At 39.7% G+C, this 23,019-nt stretch overlaps 1 protein-coding gene across 3 annotated transcripts in view; it reads right to left on the minus strand.

Annotated features, from left to right (window-relative positions):
• Vps13c (vacuolar protein sorting 13 homolog C) overlaps positions 1-23,019 on the minus strand; it is a 162,430-nt gene that overhangs the window by 135,048 nt on the left and 4,363 nt on the right. For 2 of the 3 annotated variants that reach the window (XM_075965365.1, XM_075965367.1), the window contains exons 2-6: positions 15,596-15,639; positions 13,254-13,296; positions 7,141-7,236; positions 5,055-5,156; positions 1,925-1,987 (exon numbers count right to left, since the gene is read on the minus strand). In XM_075965365.1, the coding sequence (XP_075821480.1) occupies positions 1,925-1,987; positions 5,055-5,156; positions 7,141-7,236; positions 13,254-13,296; positions 15,596-15,639 (348 nt within the window). The remainder of the gene's footprint in view (positions 1-1,924; positions 1,988-5,054; positions 5,157-7,140; positions 7,237-13,253; positions 13,297-15,595; positions 15,640-23,019) is intronic. The other variant, XM_075965366.1, reaches the window with a different exon arrangement.

A 23,019-nucleotide genomic window follows, 5' to 3' on the forward strand; every position in this document is an offset into this window, starting at 1 on the left:
CGAGGGGTTCCTAAAATTCTAGTGTTTCCTTAAAAGCACAATGTGTTACCACTCAAATATGCCAGTTCACTTTTGTAAAGTGGCTATACACTCAAACTTGAATGATGGCAATCTGTCAGTCTTTCAATTAAAAAAAAAATGGCTTTTGTCCATAAGAAGCAACTTCAGCTAACAACTCCCACATCTGCATAATCACCCCTGCAAACAACCTCCCTCAGCATTCAGAAATGCTTCCTACATGCTTTCTCTGTGTCCCACGAAACTTTAGAGACCTGCTCAAGAACTGATGCCTATTAAACTTAAAATTCCATTTTACAAAAAAAAAAAAAGACTTTAAGCTATACTGGCACACTTTCTTTTGTTTTTGTAATGAGTGCACAGTAGCAAAGAACACAATGCCTACTGCTACAGTGAGGTGTCCCGCCTTGAATCGGGCCGTGACAACCACTGAGTTAACAAGCACTGTTTGTATTCCCGCACACAAATGTCAACTCCATGAAAAATTAAATGCTTTGATATCATTATGAAAATAGTTAGCTCGGCTTTTCTGAGAATTGTTGCTCTTAAGTGTAAAGAAAATGGCATGAAATAAGGGAAGAATATGCATTTGGAAAGTGAAAGAGGAAATGGTCATAAAGGACACATTCGCTCCCAGCTACGGGAATGAAGCCATCGCCTAAGGAACCTTCTCATTGCACACGACCCTCATTTTATCCAAGGAGAAAGAAGATGAAGCGGTTAAGGCTTCCTGCATTGTGACTTCTGCTGGCTTTTAACAAGGCCCAGTGTGGAACGTATTAGAATGGGTCACAAACATTCATTTATAACTTCCAGGCAGAGTCTTCCCAGAAAGACCAGAAAACACTGGCACCAGTGACAAAAGAGAGCCAACTCGGTACAGCCTATAAAACTATAAAACTGCACAATGAGCCCTGCGATTACCCACCCATGCCGTCCTCTGTGCTGGGCAAAGTAACAAATCAGAAATCAGTCATGGTTACTACCGTGGTAGACTTGTAAAAAGAGAAATAATTTCAAGATAATTTCACTCAATGCTGTGAATCTTCCATGCAAATTCTCCCCACTATCAAAATGAATATATATATACTATAGAAGGTTCTATCTGCATAAGAATTCTAACATAACACTTTAAAATTAAAATTTAATTAAATTTTAAAATTAAGTTTTGAGGTGCAGGTCCACTTACCATTTAGTCAAAGCCAATCTAAAATGTGATTAACATAAAAACTCCTGAAGAGTAACATTTGAATATTTTAATATTCAAAATATTAAAAATCATTGCTATATATCTGGTAAAAGTCCTAGTGTACAAAAGGTTCCCTTCTAAGTCCTACAGTAAACAGCCTTCAGTTTGCCTTTGTGAAGCTTCAGGTTTTAACACACCGTAAGGGACAGCAGACTATAGAAGATTACACAATCAGGAAGGACCAGAGAAGAAACGCAGAGGTCCCGCCTTGAGGCCATGAACAAAGCACTACAAAGAATAAATAAATCCATCTTATTGCTTTTGCAAATTTGAAAATCTTCACTCTGAGCAAGAGAGAGCAGTCAGGTGGAAAGCTCTACTACTGTCCCAGGACACTAAGGCCAAAGGGCAGTACAAATTTCACTATCATCTGCAGATATGAGAGCTCGCTCCACAGGGGCAGTGAACTACGCTCGCTCACCCATGAACACCAAGCTCCCAGCATGGAGTTTGCCAGAGGACACTCAAAGACTCAGTGAATGAGTGAATGGCTGCAGAGGGGAGGGGAAAGGAAGGGATGACGAGGGTGTGAACATGAATTACATTTCCATATTTCTCAAAGGATGGCACAGCTTTGTGTGCCATGGACTCCACTAAAAGCTCAGGCATGGATAAGAACATCGACTTCATGAAGTATAAATAACCATGCATACCCACCAGGCTTGACGTCCTTGTAAAGCAAGTTTTCCAAGCCATACATGAACTCCCCTGCGTGTGCGCCTGCATCCCACGGCAGCAGTAACCGAAACGCAAAGCATTGTAAGACACCTTTAGTTTTGCATGGGAAATGCACCTAAACTTAGCTGCAAAGACTCAGAAACCACACGACAGGACAAGCGAAGAGCCAGTGATAGGAAAGCAATCCCGCTCCTAAGGAGACATCCCCAGTGACATCAGGCCCGTTCTTTCAACATGCAAACCTTATTTTCAGGTTAAAACAAAAATTCTACATGACGAAAATCATAATAATAAAATACGTCAAGGCAAGTAAATAGCAGTGACAGCTCAGGTCTTGCTGTAATTTTCATTTTTAAACACAACACAAATGCTCTCTGGATTCTTTTCCTGCCTGTCATTTTATCCATTTTCACTAAGTTCCTATGATAGCGTCCATTCATCTTAAAGTCAGCTGAGAAAATCCCATCTTACGTTAGTGTGATGTGTCCCTTTCAGATAGGCTGCCCACACCCTTTACCCACTGGAGTCGGTAACAGCCAGCTAGACAGCACCCTCTCGCATTCCGCTCCCAAATGAAGCATAGCCTGCACTGCAGCTTCAGACTTTTAGAGAGAGGAAAACTTCTGAACTCCCTACTCCTCCGCTGGCTACAGGCTAAAGTTCACTTTTGCACTGGGTAACTATGAAGTGAGTTTGTTCATAGACAGCACTTTGATGAGTGTCTGGTAAACAATAAATACTCAATAAATGACTGTTGTTGCTATTTTTGTTGCCATCTTCGTCATCAACCTGTTATTCAAATCTCTTAAAATTGATCTCAACTTAGTTTGCCAACCTTATATACAATCACGATCTCTCAAACCCTAAAGCCATTCACCACCATGCTCTGTACTTTTCTACCCCGTCTCCCCATCCGTAACGTTCTTTCTCTCTCTTCCACGTTCACAGAACCCACTAAAGCACACAACTTCACACTGTCATCGCGTTCTGAACTCTCCATTCTCTACCTGGGCCTCTTTCTCCTGTGGGTCATTTTAAAAATGTCTTATTTGTCCATTTGAAATGGAGGTCCATTTCCAACAAGAGAGCATAGTGGCACAAAATCACCCAGCAGGTAGCAGACAGAGCCTTCGAAATCCTAATTCTGAACCTCCTTAATATTGCATTTTGATTTTTTTTTAAGAAATATCCAGGTTTAATGGGAGATCTGCGCTCTCGGGTGGCCCCGAGGGGGAAACGGGAAGCCACAGGATCGCGACCCCCAGGAGGAAGAAAGGGAGACCACCTGCATTTTGATTATTTATTGTTATGTGGTTGGTAGATTTGGGAGGCTGGGGATTTCTTGGAGGGAAGTTATTCTAGTTTAAGGTGTGTGTGTGTGTGTGTGTGTGTGTGTGTGTGTGTGTGTGTGTGTGTGTATTTGGCTTTTTGAGATAATTCTACAGTCCAGCAGGACAGCTTCAAACTCACCTGCCTCATCCTTCTGTGCGCTAGGATACAGGTGTGAACTACTACTTCCAGATCTTAAATGTGATATTCTAAACCCAGACACAGGAAATCTGAAGTGCTGCAGCACTCAGCCTCGAGTGGAACTTTCGGTCACACTGACAGCTACTAGATGTGTCCAGCAAACACAGGAGGAAATGAGAGAAGAAGAGGCAAGGAAACCATGGAGGAGCTAACTCAACATAGAACTAAGAGGGCTAAGAGGCTCAGCAAGACTACATGTGGCAGAAGCAAAACATAAGCAAGTAGAAATGAAAACATTGTGAGCGCTGAAGATGAAGCTCGGTAGTAGAGCTCCTGCCTAGTGCGCAGGAAGTCGGGTTCATTTATCCAGCACTAATTAAAAATAATAATAATAATGCAGACAACAAAAGAAATGCCAATAAAAATTAATAATTCAGAAAGAAAATGCCAAGAAAAAAATAATAATAAGGTATACATAGAGAAGACCAAAATACAAGGCTTCCAGAAGGAACTGTAATCACAGTCTGTCACTAGGTCTTTATACTGAAAGTTTACCTTCACAGTGAATCACAGGCTAAAACTCATGACCTATCCAGATTCTGAGAAGATGAAGAGGGCATCGCTCTGTGGCCTTTGGGGCTCGTATCAACAGGAAAGACAGGGAGGATATTAGAGCGAAAAGAAACAGCAAAATTCAAACTCCTAGATGACCATAACAAGAAGTCTGGGGTAATGTCATACGTGATAGTGTTAATACTCCTAAAACCTAAACTGACCTCGAAGAAGAGGGTGTGAAGGACAGCAAAGTGCACAGGGGACTGGCGTCTATCATCCTAAGTGTTATGGGGAAACACTGGGTGTTTAAGTGTGTCTTGCAAAAATAACATTTTAAATATGGAAGTTAACATATGGGAAGCTGTGTATGATCAACCTCCCAAGTACAAAAAGACACTCCAGAGACATGAAAGGAAAAAAAGGTTATTTTTACAGCTAAGCAAATTCTCTAAAATTAAAATAAAAAACTTCAGTTTTTATTCCAAACAATAGTAGCAGTATTTTACGAGGTTACATGTTTCAGAGCGGGACAGCATGAAGGTTCTATCTTTGCTCTTATTATCTGCCCATGCAGGTCCGAGCATGCTGTCTCCTCATCTCCCCAAGTCGCTGCACAGGCAACTGTGCCACAGTGCTCTAAAATCCAGAGATGGGGAAATGGGATCCCAGCAGCAGCGCCCCGCCACATCTGCACTGTGACAGCTTACCCTCGTCATCTCACAAAAACAATGCAGCACATAAAATACACATATCTCAGTATTATCAAGACACAGCTGTCACCAGGCAAAAGCACTCCATCTTCAATGTCGGTCAATGAAATATTTATAAACAGTATTTTAAGATTTGTAAAGAAGACTCTTTAAAACTGGGCTTTAAAAAGTCTATGAGAGCAGAATGGTGGCCACACCTTTAACCCCAGCATTCAGCAGGCAGAGGCAGGTGGATCTCTGTGGGTTTGAGGTCAGTCTGGTCTACACAGAGAAACCCTGTCTTGAACAAACAAAAACACAGGAAAAAAGAAGGCATGAAATGATATTAATTATGTCAGTAATACAGGTATGTCTAGGTATTTAACATATTCTACCTTTCTCTGCTGCTTTTTGAAGGGCTTCTTCAATTCTGGAAAGTTCTTTCTGCTTAATATCCTGCAAGGATTTTTCTTCTTTCTCCGCATCATATTTGATACCTAAAAACATACAATTAATTCTCACAAAAAGAAATAAAATCAGTACACAAATGGAAAACTTGTCATAATTATATGGTAACACTATTTTTATAAGTCAAAAAACACTTCTGTAAAGATTAACTATATAAGAATTTACATTTTTACATAAAAATTACATTACAATAATTATATAAAAATCATTTTCACATAAATAATTCCTATTTCTTTATAAAGTATCATAAAGGAAAAAAAAGGAAATAAATTAGAAAGCAGAAGATAGCTAAAAACAAAAAAGACAGAAAAGGCTGGATAGATCACTTTAAAAAAAGCAGGAGACACAAAACTATTATCAGAATGCTCACTGCTACTGATTGGGTGGTAAAAATGTATTATCTATAAAATAAGTAAGAGTTCTGGAGGTAATGGTGAAGTGGTTCAGAGCATTTGCTGCTCTTGCAGAGGACACAAGTTCGGTTCCTAGCACCCACATCAGGCAGCTCTCAACTCTAGTTCCCGAAGAACTGACACCCTCTTCTGGCCTCCAGGGGTACCTGCACACATGTGGTGAGCTGAAACTCACACAGGCACACACAAATACAAAGAGAAGGAGGGAGGGAGGGAAGCTGGGTGTGATGGTGACTCATGCCTTTAATCCTGGAACTCCAGAGGCAGAAACAAAAAAATCTCTGAGTTTGAGGCCAAGCCTGGTCTACAAAGTGAGTTCCAGCATAGCCAGTGCTACACAGAGAGACCCTGCCTCAAAAATAAACAAACAAACAAACATCTATCATCCGGTGTCTATATAGATTGACAAAAATGTTTTCACAAAGCATTTGAGGAATATTTAATAATCCTAACACATGCTCGGCAGTAGTGGTGCATGCCTTTAATCCCAGTACTTGGGAGGCAGAGGCAGGTGGATCTCTGTTAGTTCGAAGCCAGCCTGGTCTACAAGAGCTAGTTCCAGGACAGGTACCGAAGCTACAGAAATCCTATCTTGAAAATAAAAAATAAAATAAAATAAAAAATCATAATAATCCTAACAATTCATTTTATCTGTCATCTCATACCTGATAACAATAGTCTAAGAAAATACAAAAGTTAAAAAAATCTATAAAAAGGAGATTTTTAATGAAATATAGTAGCACATATAAAGCTGCCATGATGAGAGGCATCATCTGTATGATGAACTAAAAAAACAACTTATAAGAGACAAAAAGACAACTAATCATAGTATTTCATAATAGCATAAGATAGCTAATATACCTTTCAAAATTTTCAATATCACCTTGAAAACCATGAGATCCAAAAAGCATGAAAATGTCAAGGCAAAGCTATGTACTTAATGTGGCAACTACTAAATACAGACTCTAGTACTGCCAACAGTGAAGCAAGCAAGGTCAAAAATAAATACTTTACCTATATTATAAACACTATATCAATACTATGGTTGAGAAACCGAGCAATTTTTCCCAAAGCATTCAAATTTTTTTCATATTGTCCTTTTTAGCTGAAAACACTAATAATTAAAGATATTAAGCTTTAAAATACTAATTGTTATTAAAATATTGTGATTCCTAAGAAAGAAAAAACTTGCTATACATGTTTGAAAGAACACCTGTTTAAAATTGGAAGCAACAAAATATGGGAAACGTTTCCAGTTTTGAAATATGTAAATTAATATATTGGTACATTCTAAATTTCTGCAAGTCATACAATTACTTCAATAGTACATCCGTCAAGTACATCACAACTTAAAGTAAGTAATCATGGGGAATAAAATTAAAATAGACAGTTTACTGTCTTCAGCAACAACAGAAAAGCATTTGGTATACAAATGTAGCAATACGTGTGTATACATACACAACTGTATGCTTATTCATTATACTGTGTGATCAGTTTCTAACATATGTTCTAGCTTCCTCGTTATATCAGAATACTTCACAGGGGAACAATTTCACTTCATTGCAATGACACAGAATGATTACAATGTAAAACAACATACTTGCTCCAGGGACCACAAGCAGGTATAATCCTTCTAGGGTGGCAACAACTGCTTCTCCATAAAGGTTTTTCCAAGGAATCTTCAAAGTTAATTTATCTAAAGAAACATAATTTCCATCATAAATCCTTATTTGACTGCTAAAGAGGATACAAAGAGATTTCTCACTTCCCATGAAAAGTACAAAACCCTTTAGGCATTTAGTATGTTTGTCATTTGGGGAAAAAAGTGAGGGTGGTATTTAAAGTGCATATTTTATGCTTTCCAAACTTTATGACAAGTACTTCATTTGATAAATCAAACAATAATCACAACAATCTGGAATAGGAAAAGGCAGCTCAGTCTCAGAGGGGTAAAATTAATCATTTATGTCCAGCAAGGTCTTCAGTGAGGACGCTGGAGCCAGAGCTCTGCACTGGACACACCTGAAGATTGCACACGCCCTTCCTGCCTCACCAACAACTGAATCAACACAGCCACCATAAGTACTACCTGTGGCCATCAACATAGCCATTGTAAACAGTGTCTGCAAACAGGAACCAAAGCAGCAGAAAAGTCCCTTCTCTCTTTTATGAATGTGGACAGCAGGTCAGACAGCTATGAATGGAAGAGGCCAGATCTGGAGGCAAGGTGTGCTGTTTCACAATCGGCATAATCTTCTTCTATGATGCTAATGCTATACAACTAGGATTTGTTACTTTACAAATAGATACTGATAGAGCAGAACACACTTTTTCTCTTTAAAACAATGGTATTAGGTGGAGCATGATAGTGCACACCTGTGATCCCTGTGAGCAGTTGGGAGATGAGATCGGAAGGATTGGGAGTTCAAAGCCAGCTTCACCACACAGCAAGTTCAAAGTCAGCTTAATGATAGGTAGAAATGAACCCATAAAAACTATCACTCTTCATAGAAGAACTATGGTCCTAATCTCAGTAACTTATTTGGTGTAGTTTGAGGAGTCCGTGGCAGAAGAGAGAAGAGATCTGAATTCTAAAACGGGGAAAAATGGGGCACCTTATCATAATTCTATCTTTTCCATATCTCTAGAACTCCTCTTCCCAAGGCCACAGACAGCTAATGTCTCAGCTGTCATAATTACTACAATTCTGTCCTAATCTTTCCTACCCCTGATGCCTTCCATGTTCCAAAAATAAAGTATCAATTATGTAATTTGTATTTAATTATTTTATGCAAGTAATTGTTCAGACAGCATGTATGTATGTGTACCACATGCATGGCCAATGTCTGGGGAGGCCAGAAGAGGGTGTTGCATCCCCATAGCTGGGGTTAGGAGATGTGAGCTGTCATGTGGGTTCTGAGGATTGAATCCACTTCCTCTGCATGAGCAGCAAGTGCTCTCAACTGCAGAACCATCTCTCTAGTCCCCTCCATTATAATTATAAAAAGTAATGACATAAGTGAGTGCTGTTAGCAAGACTTATTAGAAAAGAATCTGGTATGACTCATGTGAGGATGTAAAGTCATATGACCAGAATCACTGGCAATGTTTAAAAAAAGGTGCTCAACATTCGAACAAATTGAAAAACAATGCAACAAACTGAAAGAAATAAAATAATGTTCTACAAGGAAGAATATTCTAGTCAACTGGATAGCTGAGTAACCGAGTCAGTTTTATGTGGAAATGTAGTCCAGAAATAAAGTATCAAATTATTTCTGCAACAAAAATTCCATTTCTTAGCAGGCAGTGGGAGCGCACACCTTTAATTCCAGCACTTGAGAGGCAGAGGCAAGTGGATCTCAGTGAGTTTGAGGCCAGCCTGGTACAAAATATATATATATATATTTCTCAGGGCCCACAGAGATTGCTCTGTGGTAAATTTAAGGACACACACCTTTCAGAAGATCCAAGCTCAATTCCCAGCACCCACATCAGATGGCTGGCAAATACCTTTAAATCCAAGGGCACCCTTGGTTCTGTGGGCACTTGCACTCATGTGCACAGACACAGAGAATCGCATCCATATAATTTAAAATAATAACAAATGTTTTTATTCCATTTCTCTTCAGTTTGCAAAGCACTGAGTTTCTTTTATGGCTTCCAGGTCAAGGAGCCTATAAGTCACATCAGCACACTTCTGGATCACTTCTAATTCTTAGGGTTTTAGAGTGAGTACCACCTATATTTACAGTGTACAATACCTACACACAACTTCATGACCTCCTAACAAGGCAACTGCCTTCTTAGTGAATATAAGATCACTCACGCTTTGTGCCAGCCCATGGGAGGCCTGCCCCTTTCTGAATGGAGATGGAGGAAGAGCTGATGGGGAGGGAGAGTATATGAGAAAAGGGAAGGGATACAGGAGAGGAGGGAGGGGAAAACGGTTGGTATGTAGAATAAATGAAAAAGATACTTAAATAAAATTAAAAAGAAAAACCTGCAGGCACCAGCCCTTTATCATAACTGAAAGAACTATCTGTTCCTTACCCTTCTCTCCATTCACCTAATTTATCAAGTCATCCCCCAGAGAGGTCTTAAATCATTCAGTTAGTTAAATGGCAATCTCATTTCTGAGCATCCGTGGTATTGGAGGCTGAACCTAGGAGCGCCACACGTGCCGCACAACTGCGGTACCACTAAGCTGTCTCCCAACCACAAGTTCTACTTTTTGTTTGTTTAGAGGCAGAGTCTAATCTGCCCTGGTTGACCTTGAACTTTCTCTGCAGTCCAAATACAAAAGAGCTCAAAAAAGAAGGTATCAAGAAAATAAATAACCCAATTTAAAAACAGGGTATAGATCTAAACAGAATTCTCAAAAGAGAAAATCCAGATAGTTGAGAACCACTTAAAAAATGTTCAGCAACCTTAGTCATCAGGGAAATACAAATCAAAACTACTTTGCACTTTCATTTTCACCATCAGAATGGCTAAGATCAATAAAAACAATTGACAACTCATACTGGTGAGGATACAGAGTAAGGGAAACACTCCTCCACTGCTGGTGGGAATGCAAACTTGTACAACCACTATGAAAATTAGTGTGGTCAGGGCAGGGAACCCTGACTGCTCTTTGGACTGGAGAGGGAGGGGGAGAGGAGTGGGGGGAAGGGGAGAGGGATGGGAGGAGGGGGAGAAGAGTGGGAGGAGGGGGAGGGAAATGGGAGGCTGGGAGGAGGTGGAAATTTGTTTTTTTTTCTTTATTCTTCTTTTATCAATAAAAAAAATTAAAAAAAAAAAGAAAATTAGTGTGGTGATTCCTCAGGAAGATGGGGAGTAATCTACACCAAGATAAAGCTATACTAGTCTTGGGCACAAGTCAAAGGAGAATGCATCATCCTACAAGGATACTTGCGCAACCGTATTCTTGCTCAACCGTATTCATTGCTGCTCTATTCATAATAGCCAGAAATCAGAAACAACCCTAAATGGAAGAATGGAAAAATAAAATGTGATACACTTACACAATGATATATTAGCCATTTAAAAAATGAAATCATAAAATTCCCAGGTAACTGGATGGAACTAAAAAAAAAATTCATTGTGAGGTATCACAGGCCCAGAAAGACAAATATGGTATGTATTTGCTTATGTGAGGATATTAGCTATTAAGTCATTGATAACCAAGCCACAATCTGTAGAACCACAGAGGTTAGGTATAGAGTAAGGGACTGGAGGGACAGTGAGATCTCATTAAGAAAGGAAAATAGAATAGCCAAGAATGGATGAAGAGGACTGGAACAAGTAGGGAGTGGGAGGGGAGAGGAAGATGAGGGAGGAAAATGGGGAGAGATGGATAAAATTAAGGGTCATCGGATAGGTATTATGGAAACCTAATACAGTAGAAGCTTTCTAAAATTTATGCATATATGAAGGCAATATAAACAAAATAGTCAGATAATGGGGGAGACAGAGCCCCAACTGGCCATCTCTTTGTTGGCTAAAGGGGCCCTTTAGGAATCCCCAAACAACCCAGGCTATTGCCAAGACTACAGGTCACTCTCCACAAACTGATGGCAAGACCTCATGCTAAAGACAACACCTTCACAACTCAGTGACTATGAAGAAGCTGAGTTGTTCCCTAGATAGAGTCTTCAATGCTACATTCTAGCATCGTTGGTACAGGAAGATATCTGAACACTAGCAAAGGAGAAACATAAACACACCCACAAACCCTAAAATCTACAATGCTGTCTTGTCTACAAGATACACTAAGGCAATGGTAGCATAGAGACTGTGGGAGTAACCAATCAATGTCTTATTTGACTTAAGGCCCACTCCACAAGATGGAAGTCATACCCAACACTGCTTAGAGGAACAAGAACCTGAGACTACATATCCCAGGGATCTAAGGGAAAACCAAACACTACTGACTTTAAAAAATTAATAATAATAAATGTAGCAATAGGGCAATGGTGACAGATGCCATTAATCTCAGCACTTTAGAGGCAGAGGCAGGTGGATTTCTGTGAGTTTGAGGCCGGTCTGGTCTACAGAGCGAGTTCCAAGACAGGCTCCAAAGCTACCCTGTCTTTAAAAAAGTCAAATAAATAAAGCAATAAAATGACTCCTAATGGCATTCTATATACTCATAGATCAGTGCCTTGCTCAGCCGACATCAAAAAAGTTTCCTCCTGCAGTAGACAGAAACAAATAAAGACTCACAGTCAGACATTATGCAAAGAATAAGAGACCTAAATGGGATGTTTCTGTTAAATCCTTCCTGTCAGGACACAAAGAACCCTGAGGAAGATGAAGCCAGAAAGAGTGTAAGAGCCAGAGGAGATGGAAGACCCCAGGAAAACAAGACCCTCTTTATGAACTCATAGAGACTGAGGAAGATGCACAGGGCCCGCACCAGGGTCTGTACCAGGTCCTCCACCTATGCAGTATGGACTCCAGTTCAGTATTTTCATGGCATCCCTGAGCACACACGAGTGGGCACCTGATGCTTGTGCCTTCTCGGGCTCTTTTCTTCTGTTTGCTTCGTCCAGTTCCAATGTGTTAAGTTTTACTATATTGTATTATATTTATTATACTATTATCCTTTAGAAGACTGTTTGTTTTCTAATTAGAGACTTTGGATACAGATGGGAGGGAAGGTGGGGAAGAACTGAGAAGATTAGTGAAAGGAAAATGGTAATCAGAAAATATTATGTGAGAAAAAAATTATTTCAATCAAAGGGTAGAAAGGATGCTAAAACAGTAAAGGATAAACTCCTAAAATGTGGCAGCACAATGACTGAAGAAAGGAAACAATAGAATCTAGCAGTAGGGTAGGAGTGGACAAATGAGTTGTTCAGTCAAATTCTACAGCAACAGTAGCCCATGTAGAGAGATAAACTGATGATAGATAGATGATAGATGATAGACGATAGATAGATAGACAGACAGACAATAATCAGATAGAGAGAGATAGTAGAGAGATAGACAGATAGATGAATGGATAGTAGATAGATAGATGATAGATAGATAGATAGATAGATAGATAGATAGATAGATAGATAGATAGATAGATAGTAGATTGTATCTGATAGATTCAGATAGACAATTTTGTTTCCTTAAGTTAAAATCAGGTCACATGGACTATTTGAGAGAACTTTGTAGATTAAATTTCCTATTGAAAATTTTCTTCAGCAGTCACATTTGCTGAGTTACAGATGACAGATAAGGAGACTTTGTACTTACCAAAGCATATCCTCCATACTACATTGCTGCATAATACATCAAGTGACGATGAGTGGAAGGAGGGAAATGAACTTCATTTAAAGTCTATTTAACAGAGTTTTTAAATTGTATGACTTTCACATATATAAAGAAAATAAACAGGAAATTGGGTTATCAGCTTTGAAAACAGAGATGTTTTGTGTAGTAAAGTCAAAGACTGGAAGTCATGACCACATTTCAAAATGCCCTTCTGTTTTAGAAAGTAACATTCTATCTCTTTGTCCTTTAAAAAGTATTTATTAAAAAGTAGGTATTATATATGGTATACATTAGTTTAGAATTTTGAAATTAATTATTTCTGAAAATAATTAAACCAAAAACTTCCCACACTTTTGATAAAGCAAAGATGAATTGTCGAGTTTAACAGCACAGGTCAAGTAAAAACTATAACGGACTAAGTAACTCAATGAAGGGTGAAGTACTTACCAATCTGGCCAGCCTTGACTTTGAAAGGAACATCCAATTCACTCTTCAAAAGAAAGAAAAAAACATTAAAGGACTTCTCTAGGCAACCCCAAATCACTTCTGTACATCAATGATACAGTTGAGTAACTCATGGCTATTCATGCTTCCTTAAATGGTGGTTTTACATAAAGAAGTCACAGAGAAGCAAAATTATCAACAGAAGGGCGTTCGTAAGGAAAGTGATTGCATAAGCAGGTTATTTGTAAAAATGAAACAGACACTTTTACCTGAAATGCAAAAAGTGGGAAAGAACAGGGTCCGTGCACTTAAGTCAGCTAAAAACAATCACTGAATAATTCTCTCAGATAATACATTTAGCAAATAAGTAAACAACCCCCCCCCCGAAAAGGAAGGTGCTAACGTACTATCTACCAAGCTATCATTTCTCTTAGATAAATTATACACGCCAAACAATACTAACTTTAGCCTCATCTGGACTCCTGGTTGCTAAGCTATAACTCTCATTCATAACGATGACAAATCTTCAGAATTACTAGAGTTTAATCAGTCAGTACAGACTTTCTGCTAGTTATTACCTAACACATAGGAATGCTGTGGATATCTGAACACTGAACTATAATACTACACGCTACAGCTAACGAAGAATCCATTTTCATGAGCATACAATTCCACAAGCACCTAGGTGCAGAGGAACTGAACACAGTACCTTTGACAAAAGAATTGGAAAAAGCAGTGACTCTGTTCTCCGGGGGTCTAGAAAGATATATTCAACATAAGTCACTTCATAAGCGCTGTCTTGTGCTCATTTTTTATTCACTTGGAATAATTTTAACAGTAAATTAAGTTCCCATTTCCAAGTAAAACTTCAGGCTAGGGACACAGCACAGTGTGACAGCACCTGCCTGGCACACAGAAGACACAAGGTTCAACCCACAAAACCATAAAGAAAAACCATCAACAAAACTGAGTTGGTTAAATTATGAAAGGGGCCTAATTTTAACTAATAAAGTCTATGAATTATGAAGCAACTTATTATTTTAATTTTAACCACAAAAAATCAGCTGACAGCTCAATCTGTCTTCTGGGAATGTTAATGAGTACTGTGCCCATGGCTGTATTTATAGTTATTTCCTACAAAATCTTATAAATTGAGAAAAAAAATAAACTTGACTCTATCAACAGAATCATTAAGTTCTAAATTTTTAAATAAAACGTTAAAAATGGTGGCATGCCACGTAAAGTCAGGGAAGGACAGCTAAGTACTCTGAGTTTTTCCAATGTGCTAGGCTCTCTTTGTCATCTTGGCAGGCCCTGAAGCCAAGGCTCTGCTACTGACCGAGTGCTCAAGCATAAGAAGACACTGAAACCAAGAAATAAGAACATCTAGCACATGCTTGTGATCTTGGCATTTGAAAACCGGAGGCAGGAAGCTCAGGAATTCAAGGTGAGTCTTATCTACATAGTGAATCCGTGGCTACACAAGACCCTAACTCAAAGAAGAAAGAGAAGCATGTATACATGCACACAGGCAAACACACATGCAGGAAATCTGAAATGTGGTCAATATACATTCTTAAATAGCATCACAGACTTCAGTTTTGCACAAGTTAAACATAAACCCATTGGGTGGAGAGGGTGAATGCTGCTTTGCTTGTAGCTCAACAACAAATGATGCAAATTCCTCACTACAGCTAAGTGTCAGTACTTTTCAATTACCTCAGTACCCCCAGGCTAGCCTATCACTGCGGTACCTCCACACCATCTAGATCACTGGTTAGCACCAAGCCCTAATTTGCCTAGAAAATGTATAAGGATAATGTGAAGGAAAATATTTAAGACAAATGGAGACAGCATAGCTATAACAATCAAATTAGGTCATGAAATGAACTCCATTTTGCAAAAGAAAGAAAGGAAGGAAGGAAGGAAGGAAGGAAGGAAGGAAGGAAGGAAGGAAGGAAGGAAGGAAGGAAGGAAGGGGAAGGGAAGAAAAGGGAAGGGAAGGGAAGGGAGGGAGGGAGGGAGGGAGGGAGGGAGGGAGGGAGGGAGGGAGGGAGGGGGGAAGGAAGGGAGGAAGGAAGGAAGGAAAAGAAAGACTAAAAGCTATACAATCAAATTAAGTCACAGGAAGAACAACATTTTGCAAAAAAATAAAAAGTACTCTTTTGATCATTGGAGGAAAATTGTAAATCTTTAATCCACAATTTCCAAGGGCAAATAGTTAAATAAGGAACCCAGCTTGGTGTGGCTCAGTCACTTTATCTGGTACCTAGTACAGATGCCTAGTAACCAAACATTTCTAAGAGCCTGCCAAACTAACATAATTTAAAAATAATAACCCTTACCAGAGCATTTTCTTTTATCTGCAGATTATCTAAAGCCACATTGCCTGTAAAAGGAAAAGACAAGAAATATAACATTAATACAGTATAACATGTCAATCTACCAAACACCAAGGATGCAAAGCCAGAGTTAAGAACACAGATGAAAGAATGTGCGGATTCAAGGTCCAGCAGGAGGCGGAGGCTAGAACGCATCTGCATTATGGAACAAAACAATGGAGGACATGGGAAAATGTTTGAGGAACGGTATTTAATAAAAGGCTACATACCACCCAGACTGATATAATTTTTTAAAACTATATATGTGTGTATGCAAAACACCAACAAACAGAAACTAAACAAACATAGCCATGACACCATAATGCCACTTCCATGACTGATATGTGCTTCCCATGTATAAGAAATATTTCAATTTTTCTAAAACAATTGTTGAAAGTTACAAGAAAGGCAGAGATGCAGGGAAGCCGCCCCTACCCAGGAATGGGCAGGAAATACTACAGCCTTGTACTTAGAGAGGAGACAATGAGTTCTGCTGTCAGGCAGTCTCTATAGTACAGCTGGAAGGAAACTAAAACCAGGAACAGCCAGGTATGGTGGTATATGCCTGTGACCTCAGCACTTGGGAGGCTAAGGCTGAAGGACAGTTATTAGTCTGAGGCCAGTGTGGACTAGACAGTGAACCCTAAGCCACCCTGTACTACATACAGAGTAAGCCTCTCCCTCAAATCATACATACACACAGAGATACATACATATATACCTAAAATAAGGCAATTTCAGTGTCAATCAGCGGCCATCACAGTAAAGACTAATTTTGGAGTCAGAATTGAAAGGATGTCATCACTGCCAAACATAAAAATCATGGGGCACCCCTAGAAGAGTATTCAGCACTTGAAGGAATCTTTTTTTAATTAATGTATCCAGGTGTTTTGCCTTCATGCTTGCCTGTGCACCACATGAAGTGACTATGGAGGCCTTAAGAGGGTTCCAAAACTCCTGGAAGATGAATTACAGACCGTATGAGAGGCCAAGCAGGTGCTAACTGCAGAAAGACATTTGATTGTGGGAGCTGCTAACCTAAACCAACACAAAGACTTCAAAATCTGGGTCTAAGACAATGTTGCTTTGGAAAAGAGGGTCCACAGAAGTTGTTTCCACAGAAGATGAGAAGCTGTGAATTCCTTCCAAGCTAATATGGTTTGATCTGCAAGACCCCTGAGAGGTCTCCATGGGAACGATAGCCCAGGTGATCCAATATCCAGAGCAGCTTCAAGACAACTGGCTGAGATGATGCGGCCTCACAGACTACTACAGCCAAGATTTAACCATATATCTAAATTTTCTCAGGATCCCCATATTACCAGTACCCCCAATCAGCAAGTAGCAGTATAAACAAAACTACACCCAAATGCCCAAAATATTATTTATAAATGTTTGCTTTCATTTAAAGATGGCTGGTTATAAATGATTAGTGGTTATAGTCAATCTCTTTCTAAAGAAAAAAGGGAATATGATTCAATCTACTTTAATCCAAAAACAACTGTTAATCTCAAAATACTTTATACTGGTATGGATTTTGGCTTATTAATAAAAATTTAAAGTCAATTTTGTTATAGGTATATTTCTACTCTTGTTTAAGGTATTATGTTTATGCATCTCATTTAAAAATGTAATGTATAGTCAAAAAAATACAAATTAATAGTCATCTATAATAGTCAAACTTACAATCATATTAGTTAGGTTTTCTATATATGCATGAGATATATTTCAGATGAATAGGTAATCTTCAAACACTTCAAAGACCTACAGAATATGGCATTTAAAATATTTTAAGAACTTAGACTTTTCTCAACAGCGAGACACGTCTGCTCCTGGCAGCACCAATAATTTCAAGAGGATGATGGGCATTGAAGAAGTTCCTTATGGACTTTGCTTTCAATGTGGCAAAGCTATCCCCTTGGACAAAAAAAAAAAAAAAAAAAAAAACTGCTCTTGCCTGGATGGCTTGGCTGTATGCTGTATAAACGGAACATGCAGGACCCACAGGAAAATGACCACTAAACTTTGTCAAAACAAGGTGGGGTGGGTCCTTCAGGGTTCCTGCTTCACAGAAGAAACTGTCATATACTCTGAAGGACACAGAGGAAAATGACTGATAAACTGCCAATATAGGTCTTTCAAATTTCCTGCTTCAATGAAAAGTCTGCCAGATACTGTGGGCCTATAGGCTGAAGATGGATGCACTAACATTAGAGAAAAACTATCCAGGCAGTCAGATGTCTCTGTCATTTCTAGAGTTTTGGAAGTTCCTTACAATGCACTTCCTGTTTACTTACGTAATATATCCTTCTGGGATCTTTGATGGAGCTGAAGACTAGATAGCTATAGTTTTCTGTAGTTATGATAAAAGATAAATATAAAACTTTAAGTTCACAAAAATATAGTATTTTAATTTTATCTAAATACAAATAGACTAAATATTATAACTATAATTCTTGCTTGAAAACTGTTTTATTATATGTAATTTTACAATGTTAAAGTTAAAAACCTTCCTTTTTAATTAAACAGAAAAGTGGGATGCCCTTCTGTATGCTGTGAATATGTTTTATTACCATTAGTTATTTAAAAAAAAAAAAGCTGCTATGGCCTATGGCAGGGCAGAATAGAGACAGGCAGGAAATTCAAGCAAAGATAAAGAGAACAAGAAGGTAGAGTCTGAGAGATGCCAACAGCAGCCAGAGAAGCGAGCTGTGAGGTAACAAGCCACAAGCCTCGCGGTCAAATGGAGAATAAATAATAAAATGGGTTAAGTTAAATTGCGAGAGTTAGTTAACAATAAGCTTTAGCTAATGCTAAACAGTATGTAAATACTTTTAAGCTTCAGAGTGGTTATTTGGGAACTGGAAGGCAAGAGAGAAACCTCCAGTTACACAAAGGATAACTTTTTATTAACTGTTTTCTGTAGTTTCCAATTTTTATGATTACCAGGTTACTTTTAAGTAAAATCAAGACACAAAATAGGAGAAATAAGGAAACAAAAAATAAAACAAAAGTAAACTCTAAGTTCAATTTGTCTCAACATTTGTATATTAATTTTTCTCACACGTTACATCTACTTTACTTTCAGACACATAAAACTAACAAAGAATTGGCTAGGTTTGCTCATACTTCCTGGATACAAGATACAAACAGTATCATTCGGTAGCTATTTGCACTAAAGGAGGAGCCACTAGTCCAGTAATAAGAGAGGGAGGAAAATGAGAGGTCTGCAGATCAGCAGCATCCCAGTGAATGGGGGAAAGAGCATCCATCCCTCAGCCTGTAGCCAGTTCCCTGGTGAGGGGAAGCCCCAGCCAACTCACCAACACAGTGCACGCTGTTCTGCAGGTACATGTTCCATCCCATGGCCCAAGTATGCAGAAACTTCCACTTAAATAATTTGTAAGACTGAAACACATCCCACCTAAAAATCAATCATTTCATACTGAACTGAGCACCAGAAAAAAAAAATCAAAAAAAAAAAGATGCCACTTTCCTTCCAGAAACAGTAATACAGTAATTTCAAACACACTGAAGTGACTTCCCTGTTCAGCTAGATCACCAGAGATAAGATCACTCAGAGGCCATAGAAAGTTTCTAGGGGGAAAAAAAAAAGCAAAGACAAATAACTGTGTCTTATCTTAAAAACAAAGAAAAGAAATGTGGTCAGGAGGCTGAACAATGGGGGTAGACAGACTACCCTCTGCCCACAAGGAAAACACGAGGGCCAAGCACACTGCCAGGTGGCAAGTCCACAGACACCCAGGAGAGAGACGGTTAGGAGCTCTGTGGTGTGGACTGAAGGATCTGGGTAAGGAGTGGAGGGCAGGAGTCCAGCTTTGAAGGAAACTCCACTCGGTGCTCACTAAAAGACTCCAGGCATTTTGGATGAGTTCACACCTCCAAGAGTTACACAGGAAGCTTCAGAGCCAAGGCTGAAGGGCAATTTAACATGGTAAACCAAATCAGAATGTGCAAAATAATCTTCACTAATGAATTAAAGATAGAAATGAAAGCAAGTCCATTAAATCATCAAGTAACACCATCTTTTTTTTAAAAAAAAAGAAAGATATTAAATTAGAAGAAAGGACCAAGTTAATGTAATGAATGAAAAAAACAGGGGCTGGAAAGATGGCTGAGTGGTTAAGAGTTTTGTTGGTCTTGCAGAGGACCCAAGTTCAGTATCCAGCACTTACACTGGGCAGCTCACAGTCACCTATAATTCCAACCCCAGAGGGACCCAATGCACATACATTCATGCAAACCCTCAATTTGTTTTTTTTTTAATCAAATGGAACTCTAACATGAAATATACTTGTCTAAGTTCTAAGTCCAAGGATAGCTTTCATACATGTAGTCATCTATAAAGTAAACATGGGAAACACAGCGTTGTTCTGGGCCTGGTGACACATGACTGTTCTCCTAGCATTCAAGAGGCAGAGCAAGAGGATCAGGACACCAAAGCTAGCCTGAGTTACACTGTGAGCTCAAGGAGAGCTGGACTACATGACTATGAAACATAAAGGGCTGGGGATGTAGCTCGATTAATAAGCAGAGTGCTTGCTTAGCATGCACCTAGTTCTGGTTCTATCTCAAGCAGCACACGCAGATCTCGTGTGGTAATACCAGATACTGAACAAAGGCAGGGGCACCAAAAGTCCTAGATGATCCTTGGCCTCATAGAGTGTTGGAGACTGGCCTGAGCTACATAAGACTGTCTCAAGAAACAAATAGAAAGAAAAATAGTATTGGTATCGAACACTTTCAACCAGAAACCATCTCTCCTTTTTTTAGAGGGTTGGGCTGTGGATCCCTTACAGTACTTAACACTTAAGTTTACAAAAGTCCCCAAAACAATTATGAACTCCTTACCGGTGTCTCTCGTCACTGGTACTGAATTAACAGTGGCTTAATCGCCTTAGAATGCACGTAACTACAGGACAGAAGCAACTACAATGAGGCCATCAAATGATACTTCAAAATCTATATTTAGATTGTTACATTACTGGATCCTCACAGCCTCCTGGACAGGAGGCAGGTGGTACATATCAAGGAAGAGAAATAAAGGGTTTCTTGAGGTTAAATGAGAGTTCTATGGATACCATGACAACCTGCACATGGAAGAGCCAACACTCATTCTTTTGATACTCAATGCCAGGTTTCAGCACACAGTGCTCTCTTCCGGATAGCAGAGTAGAAAGGCAGAGGTTCAATCTTTTGCATTTACCAAGCAATAACCAGACTATGCACTGAGAGGCCTGTTGGTGCCACTCTGGGTCTCTTCATTTTAAAGGTTATATAAAAATCCAAAAGAGAAGTGGAGTCGGGATTGCATGAGCAGTTCCTCAGGGACACAGGAGATGGCGCTGCAGATGGCCATGCTAGACTTTACCTCCAAAAGGGTTCCTAAGCTACACCCCAGAACCACTCCAGGACATGCAGATCTCACTCCTTCCCCTCTTCACATTGGCACATAGAGAAGCCAGTGTTTGAGCAGGGTGGTTTCCCCAAGTCTATAAAGCGACTGTGCCACTGTACTAAGAATAGAGCCTGTGTCTCCTGACTCCCTGGTCAGTTCTTAATATAAAACATGAAGATTCGTCCAAACTATGACACAGCAACAACAAAAATGGCAAGAAATAAAAACACCAGCCCCAATCTAGCCACATGGCCTGAGTGCTACGTGGCTCTTGGAGATTGATGTATCTACAGCGCTTGGATCAAATGTTTACTGACGCTCATCTCCCAAGGAAATGTGCTCAACCACTAAGCAGTCTGCAAAAGCATGAATCAATTTATTTTAATGACTCATGTTTTCACAGACACCGAAGAAAATATTGAACCAATTCATTCCAAATGAATCGAACTATCTGACTCCAAATTGAGCCAACCCAGACTGTTTCAGCTGGAGGATTGCTGTGCAGGAGAAAGGAAGTAACTGACTCTTCCTTTCCAGTTTCCTGGTGAAACAAGAAGTCTTGGCAGAGAAAAATAGAGAGCTGTGACATCACCAAGACTTTCTCCTTTCAAATACCACACAGAGCCTGAGACCCAAGGCACTCGGCACAGCTTCCTAGCAATGGTTTCAAAGCACCAACTTTCGGCTCTATTTCTAGAAAAGGAGTGGATTTTAACTAATGACAATGCTATTTAAATACACGGAAAGGTGTACCCAATTAGCTTTTCAAGAAAAGGGGAAAAAACTCCCTGTGGGATTAGGAACATGATGTCTCAGTGGTTGGGGACCCAAGTTCAGTTCCCAGAACCCACATGGTAGCTCACATCCATCCCTAACTCCAGTTTCAGAAAGTCAGACACCCACTTCTAGCTTCCATGGGCACTGCAAGAACATGGTGCACACACATACATGAAGGCAAAACACAAAATAAAGTAAAATTCTTTAAAGAAAAAAAACCACTCCTTCAGTGGGTTTAGAAGTACTTAGACAGTACATTGTTTTATATAATGAGGCTAAAGAAAGTAAAAATAGATCAGACATCTGCTTTTTCCATCATTCTCTGCTGCCCTGTAGCTACCTGCTGGGCCATCCTGCAGTAGATGTGGTTTCTTTCCTGTGTCTTCCGGGACTTGTCCTTCACCACCAGGAAGAAGGAAAGGCAGAGCTGTGCACTGGGCCAGAGTGCCTCACACTGGCTGCGGACAGCGCAGCAGCATGTACCTCCAGGCGGCTTGGGCTGCTCCAGCCTTGCTCAATCCACAGGTGCTTACAGCCAAAAACGTCGCCTCATTATTGTACAGAAGAAACAAATGGCTTCCTTCCCATTCGTGACCTGCCAAAAAGTCCCGGTGAAGGTGAACTTCCCGTCCAGTTCCCTCATCCTTGGTGTGTGCCCCAGCACTCACTCTCTCTCCGTGTGCTGCTTTCTGCCAGCGAGACAAGCTAAGCATCACAAACCTAAAGTCTAAAGGGCTCCAAAATGCAAACCTTTGGCGCTGATTTGCTACCACAGATAGAAAACTACCACACCCAGTCTTGCATGGCACACTACTGCCAAGCACGGCATGCTGAAAATAGCTGGAGGCTACTGCATGGTATGTATATGGAGTGAAATGGAATTTATGCTAACTTGGATGTCACCAAGAAATAATGTTATACACTCACAAATATCCCAAATTCTGAAAAACAAAGTTCAGCATCTACAAGAATTCTAGCTCCCAGTACTGAGAATAGAAACCCCACCCATAACCGTGGGCTGGCAGGGAAAGAAAGGCTCCAGGGTGAAGGACAGGACCTGAAACCGCTCCCCAGAGCCTGGCTTGCAGGGTTGTGAACTTTGAGTGCACTACATCCTGGTTCCTGTTCCTGGGCACCACAGCCACCCCTGTCATCCTACACCCAAGTCTGGGGTGGTCCACGGATTTAAAGG

Source organism: Microtus pennsylvanicus, chromosome 3 (genome assembly GCF_037038515.1).
Source record: "Microtus pennsylvanicus isolate mMicPen1 chromosome 3, mMicPen1.hap1, whole genome shotgun sequence".
Lineage (NCBI taxonomy): Eukaryota > Metazoa > Chordata > Mammalia > Rodentia > Cricetidae > Microtus > Microtus pennsylvanicus.